The following is a 17,564-nucleotide window of genomic DNA, read 5'->3' as shown; positions in this document are numbered from 1 at the left end:
TAATATAGCTAACATAACATTACTTAGCGAGCCGTAGTAGAGACGATAAATAATCTATAGGAGCCCAGAAGGGAGGGGGTGGAGTGAATGGAAATAATGAGCTGTATTTAAAACAGTCGTGAGAGGTCTACAGACACTCGATTTTTATACTTTCTTTTTCAGAGTACTTACATTTTAATTATGTATTGATATATAAATAAAGTTTAAACAATTTTGGAAAAAAAGTTTTTTATACATTTTTTTACCTACCCTGCCTTTAAAAGAATAGAATTACAGTGGTTCTGATTTATGGCAAAAGTTCTAATGCACTACAGCAAAGATTAGTGCGAAAACATTTTCACAAGTGTACAAGGCAAGTCAGTCAAAACAATTCCTAATGCTGCACTGAACCAACAGGGAAGGCTTATTCAGAGTACAAATTGTGTTCTGTACAGTAGGTTATACAAGCAGAACTTTTTATTCATATCTAAGAGCAGTTTTCCTAACCCAAACAGTCTCCTTAAAAGAAAAAAAAAAAACTAAAAAAAATAACGCCAACACTAGTTTTAGATAAGTATAAAAGGGGAACTTTTACCAATAGTATAAAATACAGTGTCATTATGTGTCAATCACTAGGATTCGATAAGTCACGTTGGAGTAAACGCACAGATTTATTCAGCAAACATTTCACTCCTGTTTATGAAATATACGATTTCCACACATCTTAATGGTTCAGCTCTACATAGTAATATAAACAAATTAAACGTTTGTGTGAACCACTACAATAAAAGTCATTCTAGATTGATAAAATCATTCAAACCTTACAACAGCCCTCTTTTTCACCTATATCACATGAATATATTTATTTATATTTCTTTTGAAATGAAAAGAGCTCTTTAAGGCTTATGGATTGCTTCCCAAAGTCTAAAGTTTTAAATGGCTCATGGTCATTCTTACAAAAACTGGGTGTCACTCAAGGAAAGCGAGACAACCTTTTGAGAAGACTGCAGATTCAAAGTTATGGCTCCCTCTAGCCTCATGAACTACAGCTAGAACTACATCAGATGTTTCAACCATCTGAAGGACATCTAAAAGGGTGTGAGGACTTTAGATGCTTCTTTACACATGGCATCCAGCGCTAATTCTTGGTACCTACAGTCTTGATTGTTGGGATTATGGCCTATCAGTCAGGTAAGTGCCATGTCTCTTATTGTGCTTTTCATCTGATTCTTTTCCAGCGCTGCATCTTCATAACTAGCAAGCATCTATAAGAACATTTATGTATAGCAAAGACGGTGCCATAACCAGTCCTGGACAGCATGTGTTACTTGACATTGAACACCATGAGGGGCCTCTCTTCACGCTTTTGCCAGGGGCTCTTCTTATTCTCTCCATCATCATCTTTGTCGTCAGCTTCATTGTCATCATCAGGACTGGTGACAGAGTCTCTGTGGACCTCGCTGGTACTACTACGAGTGCTGTTATCCCGACTACGGCCTTTACGAGGGAACGTCCCTCCTCTGGATTCAGAGGTCTCATCAAGCAGAGGCACTGTGGAGTTCTCCTCAGGAGAGTATATGGCTGAATGGCTCTCGCTGCTTGATTCTGGTGTTTCGATAATGGGAAGCTTGGAATAAATCTTTCCATGAGCTTTTCTTTCACCTCCCTCCTTCACTCTGCCCTCATCTTTTCCTTTCCGGTGAGTAGATTTCCCTGAACTCATGGGGAGTGCTTCAGTACGGTGGTCCTGGGCTAGTTTGCTGGGGCCCACGGGTGCACGCAAGGCTTCATTGCTTAGCTCAATGTAGGAGTGTCTTACAAGAGAGTTTGAACGGCCGTCAAGGGAAACGAACCAGGCACGAGGGTGTGGCTTTACTCCAAACTCCAGCAGCTTCTTCTCAGTAATTGCATGCAGCTCTCCATTCATTTGTGCAATGGTGGAGTCATTGAAAAGGACAGGAATACGGACGGGGGCAGTGGATTGTTCCGAACCCCAGTTCTCCTCTGAAGGTCCCTCTGCTTGCTGGCTTGACGACGACTCTTCCTTTTCTTGCCTGGCCTGCTGCTGCTGTTGTTGTTGCTTTTGACTCTGTTGCCACGGCAGCTTCATGCTAACCTGGATGCCCTCCATCTCATGCTGCAGCTGTTGCTGCCTTTCCATTGCCTGCTCCACAGCCGACAGGTCAGAGGGCAGATGCATATAATGTGCAGGGATGACCAGCGTGGGCACCATGCTGTGGTACATGCTCTCCTTCATCTGCTCCATAGAATGACAGAAGATCAGCTGGCCAGGCTGGGTGTTTACGGAACTGGGCCGACTGAAGTGATCCCCTGCCGCTACATAATACTCTGGGGGCTTGCTGTCCCGACTGTGATCCGGATAGTGGGCAGTAAATAGTGGCAAAAGTGGAGGTGGAGACGGTGGGTCTGATGAATAGCCCTGGTTGTCTTTAGCATTATGGTGATGATATCTACGCTCCTCAGAGTCCTCAGCAGAGCTGTAACCTTTGCTACAGTCATCCTGCAGGAGCAGGTCTAGAGTTCCTGTGTTTGAGGAGCAAATGGTCTTTAATGGGAAGCTCTCTCCTCGTTTTCTGTAAGCATTTATCCTGGAGTTGTGCTGTCTCTGGGTGGGGCCATGTGTGAAGAAGTCATCTCGAGAGCTGTGGAGATCACGATTGGAGGAAAGGTCAGATTTGATGCCATCATGGTCTGCGGCTGAGGACGCTGTCTCCATGTGTCCACCGCTGATGAGATTTAGGTGGGAAGTGGATGTGCCCTGGTCTCTCTTCGAGCTCTCCAGAGTGGATGAGGGGTACATCTTACGGCGATGCTGCCGAGGTTTTAGACACCGCCTCCTGAAATATCATAATAATATCTGTTAGACATTATACCAAAAATATACAGACTACATTTACTGACTACAGTTTGACCAAAATAATGACAAATACAAATGTAGTTTAGTGTCTTGCTCAGTTTGCTCATGGACGTGATCTTAAGCTCACGGCAAGTCTTTTGTGTATGCCTATACAAAGGTCTTACTGTGACATGGGTTTTTCAACTTAAAGCCATGCCTAGAAGGATAAGCTATTAATTACTTTTTTAGGCACACAACAAACACACGAAGAGCAATGATACCTGCAGTAGTACAGTAGCAAACACAGCAGAATAAGCACTAGCAGGGCCATGGCACCCAGAATTGCTAGCAGAAAAATTGTGTGATAGGTAGTGATGTCCCTTAGACCAGAGGTGTTCAGACCTGTTCCTTTAACACAAAAGTAAGTATTTTTATTTCATTTACCCATCTCTTACACAGTAATATAATTATATAGATATGGATCAGCCTTTTTTAATTCAATCTTTAAAGTCATTCTGTGTCATTTCATGGTTACTGATCAAGGAAAATGTAAAAACGTAATTGTTTTGTGTGTAAAACAAGTTATTTTTCATACAATATAATATACTATATAACTGCTGCTGGTCTCACCTGAGGTTGAGGGAAATGCTGCAAGCCAGTATCCTAGATTTGGAGCCACAAAACTCCATGTCATCTGAGTGTCCTCTTTTTTAATGTATCCAGCACCACTTCTGACCCATAGACCTGCACCAAACCAGGACTTTATTACAAAATGAGCAGACAGTGAAAAATGCAATGAAATGCATTCAGCTTACAGGAAAAGCTTGACTAAATGTGAATGGGCAGTGCACCAGGGACAGATTAGACCCAAACTGTGCCAAATGACACATTCGATAGATTTTCTTCATTTAAAAAGTAATTTTAGGTCTAGGATCAGTCTAGGTTACCATTCAATATTAAAAATCACACAGATAATGTAATATGGAGCACCAAAGCAGGGCAGTGAGGGACACACATTTTGCAACATACCCTAAGGCCAAACAAAAGAACACAGAGAGTTAATATGTTCTGACATGTCCCTGACAAATACGATTTCAAATGTCTCCCTCCACTGAACACAAAATGCTCACCCTGTGCTGAACTTCCCAATTGGAGTGTGCAAAATAAACCTGTTATTACAAAGAAATACAATACTACATAATGGCAATAAAACTTTCATTGGAATCTATTGTTTTTTTTAATTGCCTGTTAAACTGCTATTTATAACTTCATATTTCACAGCTTTGTGCACTCTCAGCTCCACAACAGAATCGTAAGAACCAGCTACCTACAGCACAAAACTGCTCAAGACTGACCCAGGCAGCTGTATGCAGTGTGTAATTACACACACTAGAAGGTGCTATATGTTCAGCTCCGCTGGGAGACATGTGCTCCAAAACAGAGGGCTTTCCAAGTATAGTAAGCCCCTCCAAAGTACCATGTGCAAAATCATCCACTCTATCTCTATGGGCTATTTTTTCTGTGATCTGTCTCCAAAGCAAACAGGGACTTAGTAGCAAATTTCAATGACACTGAATGTTTTTATAATCTGAACATACTAGGGCATTCAGGCCCCAACCTTTTAAGATAAAGCAGAGGGAGTCTGAGCAGTCAGTGAAATCATATAATATAATGTATGTTGTGTTAGTAAAAGAGACTCAGAGAGCTGCGTTTTCATTATCAAAGTTTCTACAGTCTACAAAGCAACGCAAGAAACAATACAGACTTTTGTGTCTATCACATGGTCAAAAACACACTTGCTGAGAGTTCACAGCTGCCCACCGCTCAGGAATACAGGCCCCTGTTCTCCACAATGAACTATCCTCTTAAACACATTTCTCTCTTATCACCCACACACACTGATTTTTCAAGGTAGATTTTGGCATCCTGGAAACTGGTAGGCACCGTTTGAGCAGCTCTATGTACTAAGCTACCATATAGTTCAAAAGCATTCTTTCTTTGGCTCTAAAACAAGCTCTTGCTTACCTTATCACTCGTGTCAAAAGTCATCTGATGAATGCTTGTCATATATATCGTTATTAATACATGATATATATGTATGAAATTACTTTATTATTGCATTGTCAAATAATACTGAATCTGTTTCAATATCCGACCTATATCAAACAAACATTTTTATAGGGAGAGATACTCTGACAACAAAATATTCTTTCAACAGACGTATCTGCCAGTTATCTTGAAAACAGGGTGGGAAAGGATCAAAGGTGTCAGAGAAGGCTTTCCAGGCCAAATGACCCTCTTAAGCCTCTTTCACACTGCACGTCGGACCCAGCATATTGCCGGAACATTGCCGGGTTGCCTTCTGTGTGAAAACAAACACATCCCGGGATTGATTCCGGCATTGAACCCAGGTCGGGGACCTAGTAACATTACTGGGTTCAATCCCGGGACGAGCGCTGTGTGAACAAAAGCCAGCTCTAATGTGTCGAAGTGATGGCGCACGTTATCGCGCGACTCTTTTACCGGCTGTTTTGAAGGAAGATCAACAATCGCGACAAAAAAATATGTGCAAACTGTAATGAAGCAGAGATCAGTTTGTTCCTCACTTTCCTGAAATCGTTCACCAGCTTCAGTGAAAGTATAACGTGCCTAGCGTTTTCGACTCGTACTACACGTCACGCCCTGATGTCACGTGTAGTTACGGGATCTTTACGGGTTCTGTGTGAAAGCACACACATATCCCGGGTAATCACTGGCAGTGTGAAAGTGCAAAATCTAGCGACCCGGGAACAATTGCCGGAACACTTTACCCGTGTATTTGTCGGAATCGCAGTGTGAAAGGGGCTTTACTGACAGCTATCACAGTCCTGTGGAAAACATATTTGCATCTGTCAAAACGTTACAATAGCAAACCAGGGAGTTTGACTACATTCCCTGACCAATCATTCATTTGCCTACTGTGGATAAAAGGGGAAGCTGGGATTATGTTGCCATAGACTAAGCTGCTTAGTTTAAAATCATTTAAGATTTCTCTGTGGAGCTAAGATAGGTTAAACGAATCTTTAACCACACTTTAGGAAAGAGCTAAATAAGCAGCCCAGACATTAGGGTGAACAGCTGAAAAAATGTAACACAGATGTACAAGATAACCTGGAATGACGTGCAATTATATCAAGAGCAATCTACACAAAACTAAGACCTGAATGTAAAGCCAGAAAGTGAGCCAGTACCCTCTTTTAGTCATATTGATTTCTCCACCAGAGCTGTTCTCTTTATTATGCTGGCATCAGTGAAGGATCTAGGGAATTCTGCAAAGCTTGCCAGGTAATGAATCACATCCTGTTTTGGGAGCTATGTCGTGATGGGGTCAATGAATTGGCAGGCAATTATCTTTCCAATGTGAGGAAGACCTAACAGCTTCTTTGAGTTGTACTGTACACTCACTTCACCTGCTCTCACTTTATCTGAACCTGCTTGAATATCTCTCAACTAGATCTGGAAATTTCACAGTGTCTTTCTCCATATATCTCCTTTATTAACTATTTTTCTATCCTTCACTCTGCTTCTTGTACACTTTTAAACATTTTACAACCCCCTCTCCCAAATGTCAAGTTAAGCCCTTGTCATCTAAGTCCTCATATTCTGACTTAGTTTTGCTCGCATGTACTATCACAGGGTGTCCAAAACCTTTTTTTTTTGGAAGGCCAATGTCCTATAGAGTTTAGCTCCATCATGCCTCGACACACTTGCATGGAAGTTCTAGTATTCCTGACAACCTACATTAGCTGGTTCAGGTGTTTAATTAATAAAAAGCTCTGCAGGATAGTGACACCCCTGAACTATTAGGAACTAGGCTGCTGTAGAATCTGTATCAGCAAAAGGGTAAAACGGACATGGTGTCATCGAAATCGACGAAATCACCCTCCTGGTCACACTGATAAAAAAAGTTTCTAGTTTGAGCCCTGTAAGCAGTAACATAGGATAAAATTGTCTATTTGCATACTGTTGTTTAAAGTTAACCAAATTTTTGTTAAATGCTATTTACCTGTCCTGACCTCGAACCTCCATACTGGGACACTGGTGGCAGCCTTGAGAGGTGAGTCAAAAGGAAGGGGGATGGAGATATGAATGGGTTCTGACACCTGCACCTCAGTGCCGTTGGGCCCAGTGAGCTGAACACACATTGCAGCTAGAGCAGTTAGCTCCACCCAGCTACTGTTGGTTCCTGAATCAAGGCAGACAGTAAGAGCAAAAAATGGATTAAACTCCATGAGGCCACTGTTGGACGCCTCTGTTTACTGCAGTATTCTATGCAATGATGAATTTTTAAAGTGTGTGTGTGTGGGGGTAATGCTAGATGCAAGGGAACTCCACAGAAACATTTTTCTTTGAAGAGGTGTTTGGATAATCTCACCTGTTGAGTTGTTTTCCAAGGCAAGAGGGTAAGGAAACCCCCCAAGCTCATACTGACTGCGGGAAGAGGTGAGCATTGCAGAGAGGGTGACTTGGGAGCTGTTTAGGGGTGGTCGGATAGTTCTCCTCTGAAGCTGTACCCATGGCTGTTTCCGGGATCCTAGACAACAGGGATTTATAAAAGACTTTAAACAATTTTTACAGGTACAGTGAGTATGGATAAATAAATTGTAAGGAATTTATGGTTTGTGACAAAGAATGAAGTCATAACTGTTTCGTAAATCAATGTCTGCCCTGTATGACTGCTGTTCTGAATAAGTTATTGCCAGTTATTACTTCCCAGCCCTAATAATGAGTTGCTCTGGGCTTTGTTGTTTCCGTGTGTTTTACTTGTGAATGCAGTTTTGTAGGATTCTGTCAAAAACCACTTACTTTAACCAATATTGCTGTTATTATGAGTGTTATAGTGATTCATTTCTCTGCTATAGCTGCTTTGATTTACTCTCCTCTCTTGCCTGTCAGAGAGAGGAATTGCAAGGTAACTTTATGTGAAGTCTGTGGGGCAGGGCTAATAATTTCAAGAAACTGCTAAAAATATCTCAAGTCGATCGAGACAATTTTTCCTAGAATGGGGGTAACTATGGAGTTTCTTGAATTTCTTGAAACATTTTGCAAGAAGAGTACAGAGCTCAGAATCCACACTGCAGTAATCCCTTCCTCTCCTCCACTTGGCTCGCTTTGTGTGAAAGAGGCAAATAGGAATAAGGGAATAAGAAGGCCTAAAAATATGAGCGTGCATCTCTCACTGTAGGCTGTCTGCTCCGATTAGTGCTGGGTTTACAGGTCACTGATCAGCCCAGACATCTAGGATAGCATGACAGATCTTGGGGACCACTGAAAGCAGGCAGGCTGTGACACTCCTTCTTTTGGCCATAGTTATTCATTTATTTACTTATCATATCCAGCTATTGATGAGATGTGAAACTAATACAGCGCAAATCATCCACAGGAATCTCTAAAATTAAACCAGATACCATTTGCCTAACCGTCTCCATTTGAGCAACAGGAACAAACATAAATACCAGCATTTAAGACGAGCGTAAGATTCAATTGGGCTATAAAAAGCAAGGATAATGTGATAGCTTACTCAGTGACTAATATCTTTAGGTTTCTGTCTCTTAGCCTAATTGCATACCATGGCACAGGCAGCGATTCACATCTTACATGATGACAAGAAGGGCAGCAATATCTGACCAACAAAGCTTGCAACTGCTCCAGGATTGCACAAGGATTGGGCTGCAGATGGGTTGATCCCCTGTAAACCTGACACTGAAAATGCAGTAAAAGAACGGAACAGTGTAGTTGGGACTGGTGCTTCGATATATGGCAAGCCTCCTATGGAGCTTGGGCACTTTGAATTGCATAGAGAATCCCCTGTGATTGGCCTCCCTGTTGAGACCTCCTTCTATCAGAGAGATGCTCAATGATAAACATTACAAATGTCAGCTGGCTTCATGAATGGCAGGAACATAACTGCATATAAAGATATATCCCCTTCAAATTTACATACGTCATAAAAAGTAAATGGAAAACAATGAATTTCTTATTACTGACCATTGTGTCTCCCCAAACTTCTAGCTTTCCTTTATTCTCTTTTTGTTGGGCAACTGGGCCTACTTTGAAATGCTACCAACATTAGCCAATATAAGTGAAGCAGAGCAAAACCTTTCTGGTCCGAAGGGGAGTGTTCAGTGACTCATATCATTCTAAAGACGGACAGAGAGCTAGATTGAGAAAATGAAAACCCCTGAGGAAGTCAGCTCACCAAAGAGACATACTACTCATGAAAAATAACTAAAGTGCTCTTCCCTCAACTGCACCAGTCAATTTATCACCATTTCCAGCACTTAACTAACTAATACTATTACTTACCTTTTCTTGTCTTCCATATTCTTATAAAATATTTAAAAAAAAAACAACAACCTGGCTATGCGTTCTGTACTAGACTGAGACTTGTCATGGCACTTGTATACTGTTGATGTTCTCTTGTTGATCTGATTGCTTCTATTGTTCTCATTTGTAAGTCGCTTTGGATAAAAGCGTCTGCTGAATGACTAAATGTAAATGTAAAATGTAACAAAGACATAGATGTTAGTAGCATCAGTGGGTCTTTTGTACAGAGGGCCTATGAATGCTATAGATTAGTATTGCTGACCTTGGGGTCAAGCAGTCTGAAGAAAACAATGAGAGTTAATGCTGTTAATGCCTGTTGCCTAATCTGGTGTAGATGCATTCAATTGTGAGAATGGCCAGCATTATTATAGGTCACAGCCAGTAATATAAACCACTAAACCACTTTCCCCTTTTCACACGTGATCAAAGTAATTCCAAACATCGCGAGGCAGACGACATTCTTGGATCAAACATATTCAACTTGTTAACACGCTCCACAGCACCACCCAGTGCATTTAGTTCTAACTGACTTTTAGTTTGCGTGCTTAGGATTTATCATGGATTCCCTGCATTTAAGGCCAGCAAAGAAAAATGTAGTAAAATTCTAATTGTGTTTTTATTTTTCAAATAATATACATATTAAACTATTTGTGCACACCTATATGAAATGGTGTTAAAAATACTCTGGTCATACATCCCACCCCCATATGTTAACAATCAGTCAGTTCATCCAAACAAGCATTTCTTATGTAATCTTTAATATTACATTATTAATACATTAATATTAATATTAAATAGAATGCAGCGGCAGTTTACTGTCAGCTGGACTATTTTACTGATGTCCTTGGTACGTTTCTGGACCTTGTGTTCTGAAGATGAACTAAGGTCTTATGGGTTTGGAACAACTTAAGGGTAATTAATGACAAAATTTATATTTTAGGGTGAAAGTCATATAATTATCAATGTCTGAATTCTATGGAGATCACCTGCCATTTTGTCAATGGTTTGATTTACAGCAGTAAGAATGAATCAATAGATCTCTGTATCTCAATAAGCCCTGTGCCTGGAATCTTTCAAGCAGGTCTCAGGAGATTTAAATTTAACTCACACTCCCTCTTGATTCTCACAAGTTAATTCTAAAAAAAAACACTTCCCTCCCTTTTCACCTAGCCTCCCTCTCTAGTCAACAAAGTCATCCATCATCTTCATTGCACATGTTCTCAGTTACAGATGTGCTTGAGCTCTGTTGGGAGATGGAGACATAATGCCCCTCTTGGCCAGAGAATGGAAAAAATAAGAAGAAGAGAGGACGTTATAAGACTGATTTATGCATAGTTTTAAGATAGATCTAACTAGAGATAGGTCTATCAAAATAAAGTGTTCTTTTTTGTAAAGTGGTTGTAGTCATCAAAAATTGCAATTCGGTTCAATTATTCTAAATTCACATGAATTAAAATGCACCTAAAGACATCCAGATATACAAACACAGCATACAACAGTGCCTAGTCAAACATTCAATTTCACCATTTATATTTGCATGTTGCTAAACAAACCCTGAAGCCCAAATCAATTGAGTAGCTTCTTTTCAGGTTGTCATGCGGTGAACACTAAAATCCACCCACACTACGAGTTTAGGCTGTTTCAGTCTGTACATTTGCTTGACTCACTTTTCATTAAAAATGCTCCGAAAAAACCTAACCCAACTCTGCAAAACATACTCTGAAGGTCCTTGTTTGAACAAAACAATTAAGTCACATGCTGAATACAGGAGGCATTAACAAGCTCTTTACAACAGTGGTCAGCAGCAAACCCTCACTGACAGACAAGCAGATTTCAGATCAGGTTTTACATGACACATTCCTCCCACGCAGCAGAGACAGATATGCAACACTTTAATAATAACCCCTCCTGTTACAAAATGCACATTCTACTGCCACTGCCAAAGTTTCCATGGTAATAGGTTTTGAGACATAAAAAAAACATGCGAGTGTGAGTCCTGATCTCCCTCTACTTCTCTCAGTAAGCATCATGTTGTTCTCTGAGGGTGAATGATGCAGTGCAACTTAAATGGATGCCTAAACATACTTACATTTATTAATTTATATCATTAATATCATATATATCATATTCACATATATCATTAAATAATTTCATATGTACACACACACAAAACGTTCTATTCCATAAATATATAAAAATAATAATACAAAAAAACTTTCTCTACAACTCTATACTTAAACTTCTGCTCTAGTAAATAAAATATATTACAAATATAATATAGCATTTAAAAACATGTATAGAAGTTTTTCATTATTGTCCTATTTTCACAATAGACAAGTTTGTTAAAACTGAAACCAGAATCCTGCAATTATCTGAGACTGATTTAACAGCTGTTATTACTACAGTTGTTTAAAAAAAAAAAAAAAAATAGAAATAAACTACACAAATTTAGTTTTTATTAATTGAAATAAAGTTTGAATTGTAATCAAATCAAATATAAATATTAGATAAAAAATTACTTGTATAAATAAAAATAGTAATACATTCAAAATATTATTAAATTCTATGATAGTTTATAAATACTACAAAAACACAGTGTTTCACAGTGGTTTGACATTTTAAAATAGTTGTTTATAGACTGATTGTTGAGAGTGTTGAAATTCAATTCAAGTTCATATATTTTTAGCTGTGGGTCAACAACTGTGGTATGACGCCACTTCCCGATGACAAAGGATCATAGTTGTGGCCAATTACATTACATTATTAGATATACTGTTTATTTCACTGGCTGCTTAAGCTTTTTTAATTAGATGGAAAGATCTAAAAGAATATGTAAAGCATCTGTGACCTCCTGCCAATTTTCACTGTATCCAGTTTCAGTATCCCTCAAGCCAGCGAGGCCATTTTCTGTGCTGGGCCCAACAAGTTGCCCATTTATTTCTGGAGCAGCTTGGAGACACTGATGGTATTCTGGTGCGAGAGCCTCTTTTACTGAATGTGAAGAGGGAATAAGAGCAAGCTGTTGTGCTGTCACAGAGGAAGAGGGAATGGGAGGACACTGCACCTTTTGAGTGCATGCAACTATAATCACTGAGCACATCAGGGACAACCCTATATGCACGGAGAGATCAAGCTCATTAAAATTGATAAAAATCAGACAGAAAGAGCTGCATCAGGATGCCTACACAAAAAACACATGCAAGTCCGACCCAAATGTTTAATGTCATGATTGTTACCATCTATTTGCATTAGTTTACATCCAGCTGGTCACATTATTGCATTTGTTAGCCAGCAAAGTTGCAGATTTAAAGCTGTAATGTGAGAAAGCAAACTCTGAGCACCAGTCACATAGTTTTCCGTTAAATTACCTTATATTTGTCCCAAATCATAACAATTTCACTCTAGGCTGTAAAATTGTGTATTGTGCATTTTTCAGCAAAATGTTTGTCTTTCTGTGGTTCTAATAAAGTCTGTGTGCTTCATATAGAGAGCTATAATAAATATCGTTCTTTCTCTTTCCGTTTGCTTTGTTATTTTTTTTTAAAACACTATCTATTTTCCAAACTCATTTATGCTACTTCGTTCATTCTTGAAGTACATTTTTGCCTGTTTGGTGACACAGCGTTTGCTGTGGGTCATACCTGATACCTGCAAGTTCTCCTAGATGCAACGCAGTGCTGTGCTTTTGCCTGTTGTATGCTTAACATATTTGTGACGAGTGGGGCGGGGCCGAGAGCCATGGGAACAGGAGCGAGGCCGGTGGAGTGATTGGAGATGAGCTACACCTGTTCGACCCATCGGTCTCGAGTCCCACGGAGGAGATGGAAGAATATAAAACAGGAGCGACGACAGTGAAGGACGAGAGAGGACCAGGCCTGGGTTTTAGTTTGTGTTTTGCTTTTTATTTGTGTGCAACAGTCGTCCGCGAGGGGCTGTTGCGCTGTTTTGTATTTATTTTGATTATTAAAGTTTCATTTGATTGTCCGCCGGTTCCCGCCTCCTTCTTCCCGATGATTAGGAAGGTTTAATTCGTTATAACAATATTATTAGTTATTTTAATTAGATAATCAAAAAAGTGTTTACAAACAATATCCATATGTATGTCATTTCAGTGCTATGGCCTTTGTGTAGATATTTATAGATGATCATCTTTAAACATGATTGTTGAAATGAAGTAGTAACACTTTACAATAAGAGTCCATTGGTAACATTAACTATATTTACCAATACATTTTTAAATTTTAAAGTTGCTTCTGTTGATATTAATGAACTATGAACTAACTTTAATTATCAATATATAATTAATATTATTATTTGTATTCATTTTCAAAGTATGGTTCAGTACTGTTTTTTTTAATGGTAAAGCATTATTTTTGTTTTCGTTAAGTATACATTTGAAAAACTACTGGTTCATTCATCAAGGATATGCAGGGCTTTGATATTCAAGTTTGCATGATGCACATTACATCATACTTAGCGGTCCATTGGGTAAAATCACTTCCCACCCAGAAAACATTTAACTAAAAGTCACTTTCCCAAAACCATAATTTGAGCCATAGCACTCTCTATTAAACACTGACTGGCACTGCAAAACACGCAAGCCACCCAGGCAACAGAGGCAGCACTTTCTCAACACAGGCAGCAGTTGCCAGAGGAAACAACCTCTTTCCAAAGCAAATGTGTCATTTGATCACGCTTGTAAATCTTAATGACATTAATTGAGCGTGCAACGTGGTGAAATAGCTAGCAAGTATTGTGTCCAGTCTCAGTTAAATTGTGTCTGCTTATTGGCCGCTCTTGATATACGAGGTTATAGTGTTAGCCTGGTTATTAAACAACCAACTCAGAAGTTCCACACATCTGCACATGTAACCACCGCAGGATGTGTGTGAATCAATGGAGCTGCATTCGGATCTCAGATTCCAGCCTGGCTGAACTGCCACAGAGTATCAGTAAGCCCATATTAAAGACAGACATAAAGCATAAGTCAAACCATCTGAAAAAGTGTGGTACTCATATGGTTATCATAGGTATGAGCCCAAAGTGTGATGTACTGATCCCTTTCTCACCATAGTAATTCCCACTCTCCTTTTCCTAGCACTATAAATAAAAAGATTAAGTGTGTTGAGAGTTGAGGCTCTTTAAGGCTATGGTTAAAGGGACAGTCACCATTTATTAACCCTCATGTTGTTCCAACACTTTCTTCTGTGCAACACAAAAGAAGATTTTTGCAGAATGCTGGAAACCAAACAATATTTTAGCCCACTGGCTACCACTGTAAACAACACTTTAGATTTCTCAATATCTTCCTGTATGTTCCACAAAAGAAAGTCATACTGGTTTGAAAAGACATGAATGAGAACAAATGCTGACAGAACTTAAATTTCTGGATAAACGGTCATTTTAAGGCTAAAAACAGAAGAAAAAAACCCTCACCTGGGGAACCCAACAGTAACTGTACCACATCGTCAAACAGCAGGAGAGTGGCTGGTCTCTGGGGAAGTAAGTACAGACTTACGGAGGCGTATACTGAAACACAAGTGAGAGAGAAACAAAAACAGAAGCATTAGTACACTAGCTTTTAAATATTTAGGGGAAGTATTCTTTTATTTTTGAAAAGAAATCAACACTTTTTGTCCGCAAGGATGCATTAAATTGGTTAAAAGTGACAGTAAAGACATTTATAATATTACAAAACATTATATTTAAAATAAATGCTGTTATTTTGTACTTTCTATTCAGCAAATAATCCTGATAAAAGTATAACCAGTTCCACCAAATCACATCAACTCACTAGTAGAGACACAGGCCCTATTTACACCTGGTATTAAGATGCATTTTGGTCGATCCAATCACAAATGGATGATGCTAAATACAGGTGCTATTAATGGGGTGTAAAACTTTTTGAGCTTTTCCACTCTAAACCACTTTCAGAGGTAGTCGAATACATTAGATAGAATTGCTCTCGTAATGTGGACGCTCATGGATTCAAACAGCCACAAAAGAATGCCTCGTCTCTGCCTTCTGACCTAAAACTAAAACAATATGGGACGTGTTGTTGAATCATGTTAGCCAGACAGGATTTAAACATTGCCACCTGGAATCGTAAGTTTGGGTTTAAGGCGAATGTTCAATGTTCTCTTACCAGTCCTGATTCTAAAACAAACCTAAAAGTGTAAAACATAATTTTGTCGCTATCATAGCAGAAACAAAAGCTGCTGCTCTTCTTTTCATTTTCTGTTGTCGCCTTTCGCATTTTTATGTAAATTGGGTAGGCTTATTTCACAATATTACATCAAAAGATCAGAAAAAGCCCATACATAAATTTGCCAAAAGACCCTCCCCTCAAAATAGGACAGAAGTGGTTGAAATTGACAGAAGAGATGGATTAAAATGCCAGGTGTATATGGTAATGTGTCTCCCTTGTCTACTTGTGATTCAATAAACCAAAATGCATCCTAATACCAGGTGTGAACAGGATCTCAAAGACCTAAAATGGGTGAGTCAGATAAGAGAGATGTCCAAATGGTGTGTACTGTTGGAGGTATTCCAGGACCAGGGATGGGGTTGTCCTACTGCATCTTACTTTGCATCATGTATATGCTACTGTATTTCCATCTCCATCTACATCAGTAAACCATCCACTCTCTTTTATTTTCAGGCATCACTGACCATGAAGAGCACAAGGCTTTTGTTTTTTTGCTGTAGGAATATACCTCTTCACCAGATGTAGCTGCTAGCTCACAGGTGTGAGACATGACTCAGCACGGGCAAATCCTCAGGTTTGCAACACAGCAGGAACCAGTGATTTCACTTCAAACAAGCTTTTGATAACAGCAAGTAAAACCTGACAAAGCTGTATGACTTCCTGTCGAACACTACCACACCATCAGCTCCTTTGGCCTTCAGTGGATTTAGGCTTTTGACCCATCAATATTTTGTCAAGAGGACGGACATCTAAATGTAAACATCAGAGCCTTTGACATATCATGAGAAGGTTAGCCATCGGCATGCCAACATTAAATATTTCTTTTTTTAGTAGTACATTTTCTTGCACTAAAACTATGGTGCCAACAACATCTTTGTCAGCTAATCTAAATGTACCTCACCCTTCAGTGCTCCTCTATGGGCAGGAGGACATATGCTGGCAGTGCTCCAGAAGACTGTTGCATGCTGGGAGCAGAAATCCTGTGTCCATTTCCCATCTGCTATGGCACATTGAAATCTCCCCCCTGCCTATCCACACCTCATGTTTTACAGTGTTTATTTCATGAGAACATGAAGCTCTTCAATCTAATAGAAGCTTATTAAAACAATAATAATAATAATAATAATAATAATAATAATAAAGATTCTATAGGGACTCTCTGCTTTATATTAAACCGACCACCAGAAGATATCAGGACCCAAGTGCAGAGTATATTACATTTAGATTTCCCCAGCTCTGACATAAAAGAGCTTGTCACTTGAAGGAACAGACTGTGGGAATCGTGACACAGCCGATCCATGCTAATTTACACCCGTGCAGTTATGCATACAAGCACACACACACACACACACACACACACACACACACACACACACACACACACACACACACACACACACACACACACAGACAGACAGAGCACAGATGCCCTGAACAGAAGGGGCTCTGGTCTCTTTAATATTCTGCTTGGTAGGGCACAAAACACAGAGGCAGTGACAACAATACTGCTCACATTGCATTAGCTAGAAGCTCAAAGAAAAATGCGTATGAAGAGAGGGAGGGTCCTGTGCATTAGCATTGTGTGGTTTCATTTTACAAAATTTGTAACTTTAGTTATCTTCTGCAGCATTGTGACAACACAATACAATTTATACACCCCCTGCTTTGATAATACAGAATACAGCCAGAATGATGTTTCGGGATGCACACTATATTGGAACAATATCTGTTATCAACAAAGGTTATAGGGTCATCTAACGCTCAGTTAATCTTTAAAAACAGTAATAATTTAATAGCACTGTTAAATGTAATCTTTAGCAGATCTCAAAATTAATATACATTTTATATGATACTATGCATGTCTAAATTCACTTGTAGCATTTAAATGGACTGATTTTAGGTTTTATTTATTACTGATTTAGATAAAATAATATAGAATTTTAATATCAGGCTTTAATGTTAAGCTTCATTGGTCATAATTTTAAATAGTTGCTGCAGATTTATTTTTTTTAGATAAAATATTTTGTTACACAGAAAAATGAAATGAATTCAGTTTTGGAATAACATGAGGGCGAGGGTGAACTATCCCTTCAGGTATCCAAATGCATTTTTGCCATTGTAGAAGGTTTTAAGCTAATATTAACATGAATCAAA

General features: G+C 39.1%; 1 protein-coding gene across 3 annotated transcripts in view; it reads right to left on the bottom strand.

Annotated features, from left to right (window-relative positions):
- Positions 1 to 508: 508 nt before the first annotated feature.
- Positions 509 to 17,564, bottom strand: part of LOC132148964 (protein FAM171A2-like) — a 38,688-nt gene continuing 21,632 nt past the window's right edge. For 2 of the 3 annotated variants that reach the window (XM_059557802.1, XM_059557804.1), the window contains 6 exons: positions 14,639 to 14,731; positions 7,251 to 7,409; positions 6,882 to 7,061; positions 3,467 to 3,580; positions 3,118 to 3,244; positions 509 to 2,837 (listed from right to left, as the gene is read on the bottom strand). In XM_059557802.1, coding sequence (XP_059413785.1) covers positions 1,304 to 2,837; positions 3,118 to 3,244; positions 3,467 to 3,580; positions 6,882 to 7,061; positions 7,251 to 7,409; positions 14,639 to 14,731 — 2,207 coding nt within the window. In that variant the 3' untranslated portion in view covers positions 509 to 1,303. The remainder of the gene's footprint in view (positions 2,838 to 3,117; positions 3,245 to 3,466; positions 3,581 to 6,881; positions 7,062 to 7,250; positions 7,410 to 14,638; positions 14,732 to 17,564) is intronic. The other variant, XM_059557803.1, reaches the window with a different exon arrangement.

The sequence above is a fragment of the Carassius carassius genome, chromosome 9 (genome assembly GCF_963082965.1).
Source record: "Carassius carassius chromosome 9, fCarCar2.1, whole genome shotgun sequence".
NCBI classification, from domain to species: Eukaryota; Metazoa; Chordata; class Actinopteri; order Cypriniformes; family Cyprinidae; genus Carassius; species Carassius carassius.
Note: the sequence above shows the minus strand (reverse complement) of the source record. Positions and strands in the feature narration are given on the sequence as shown.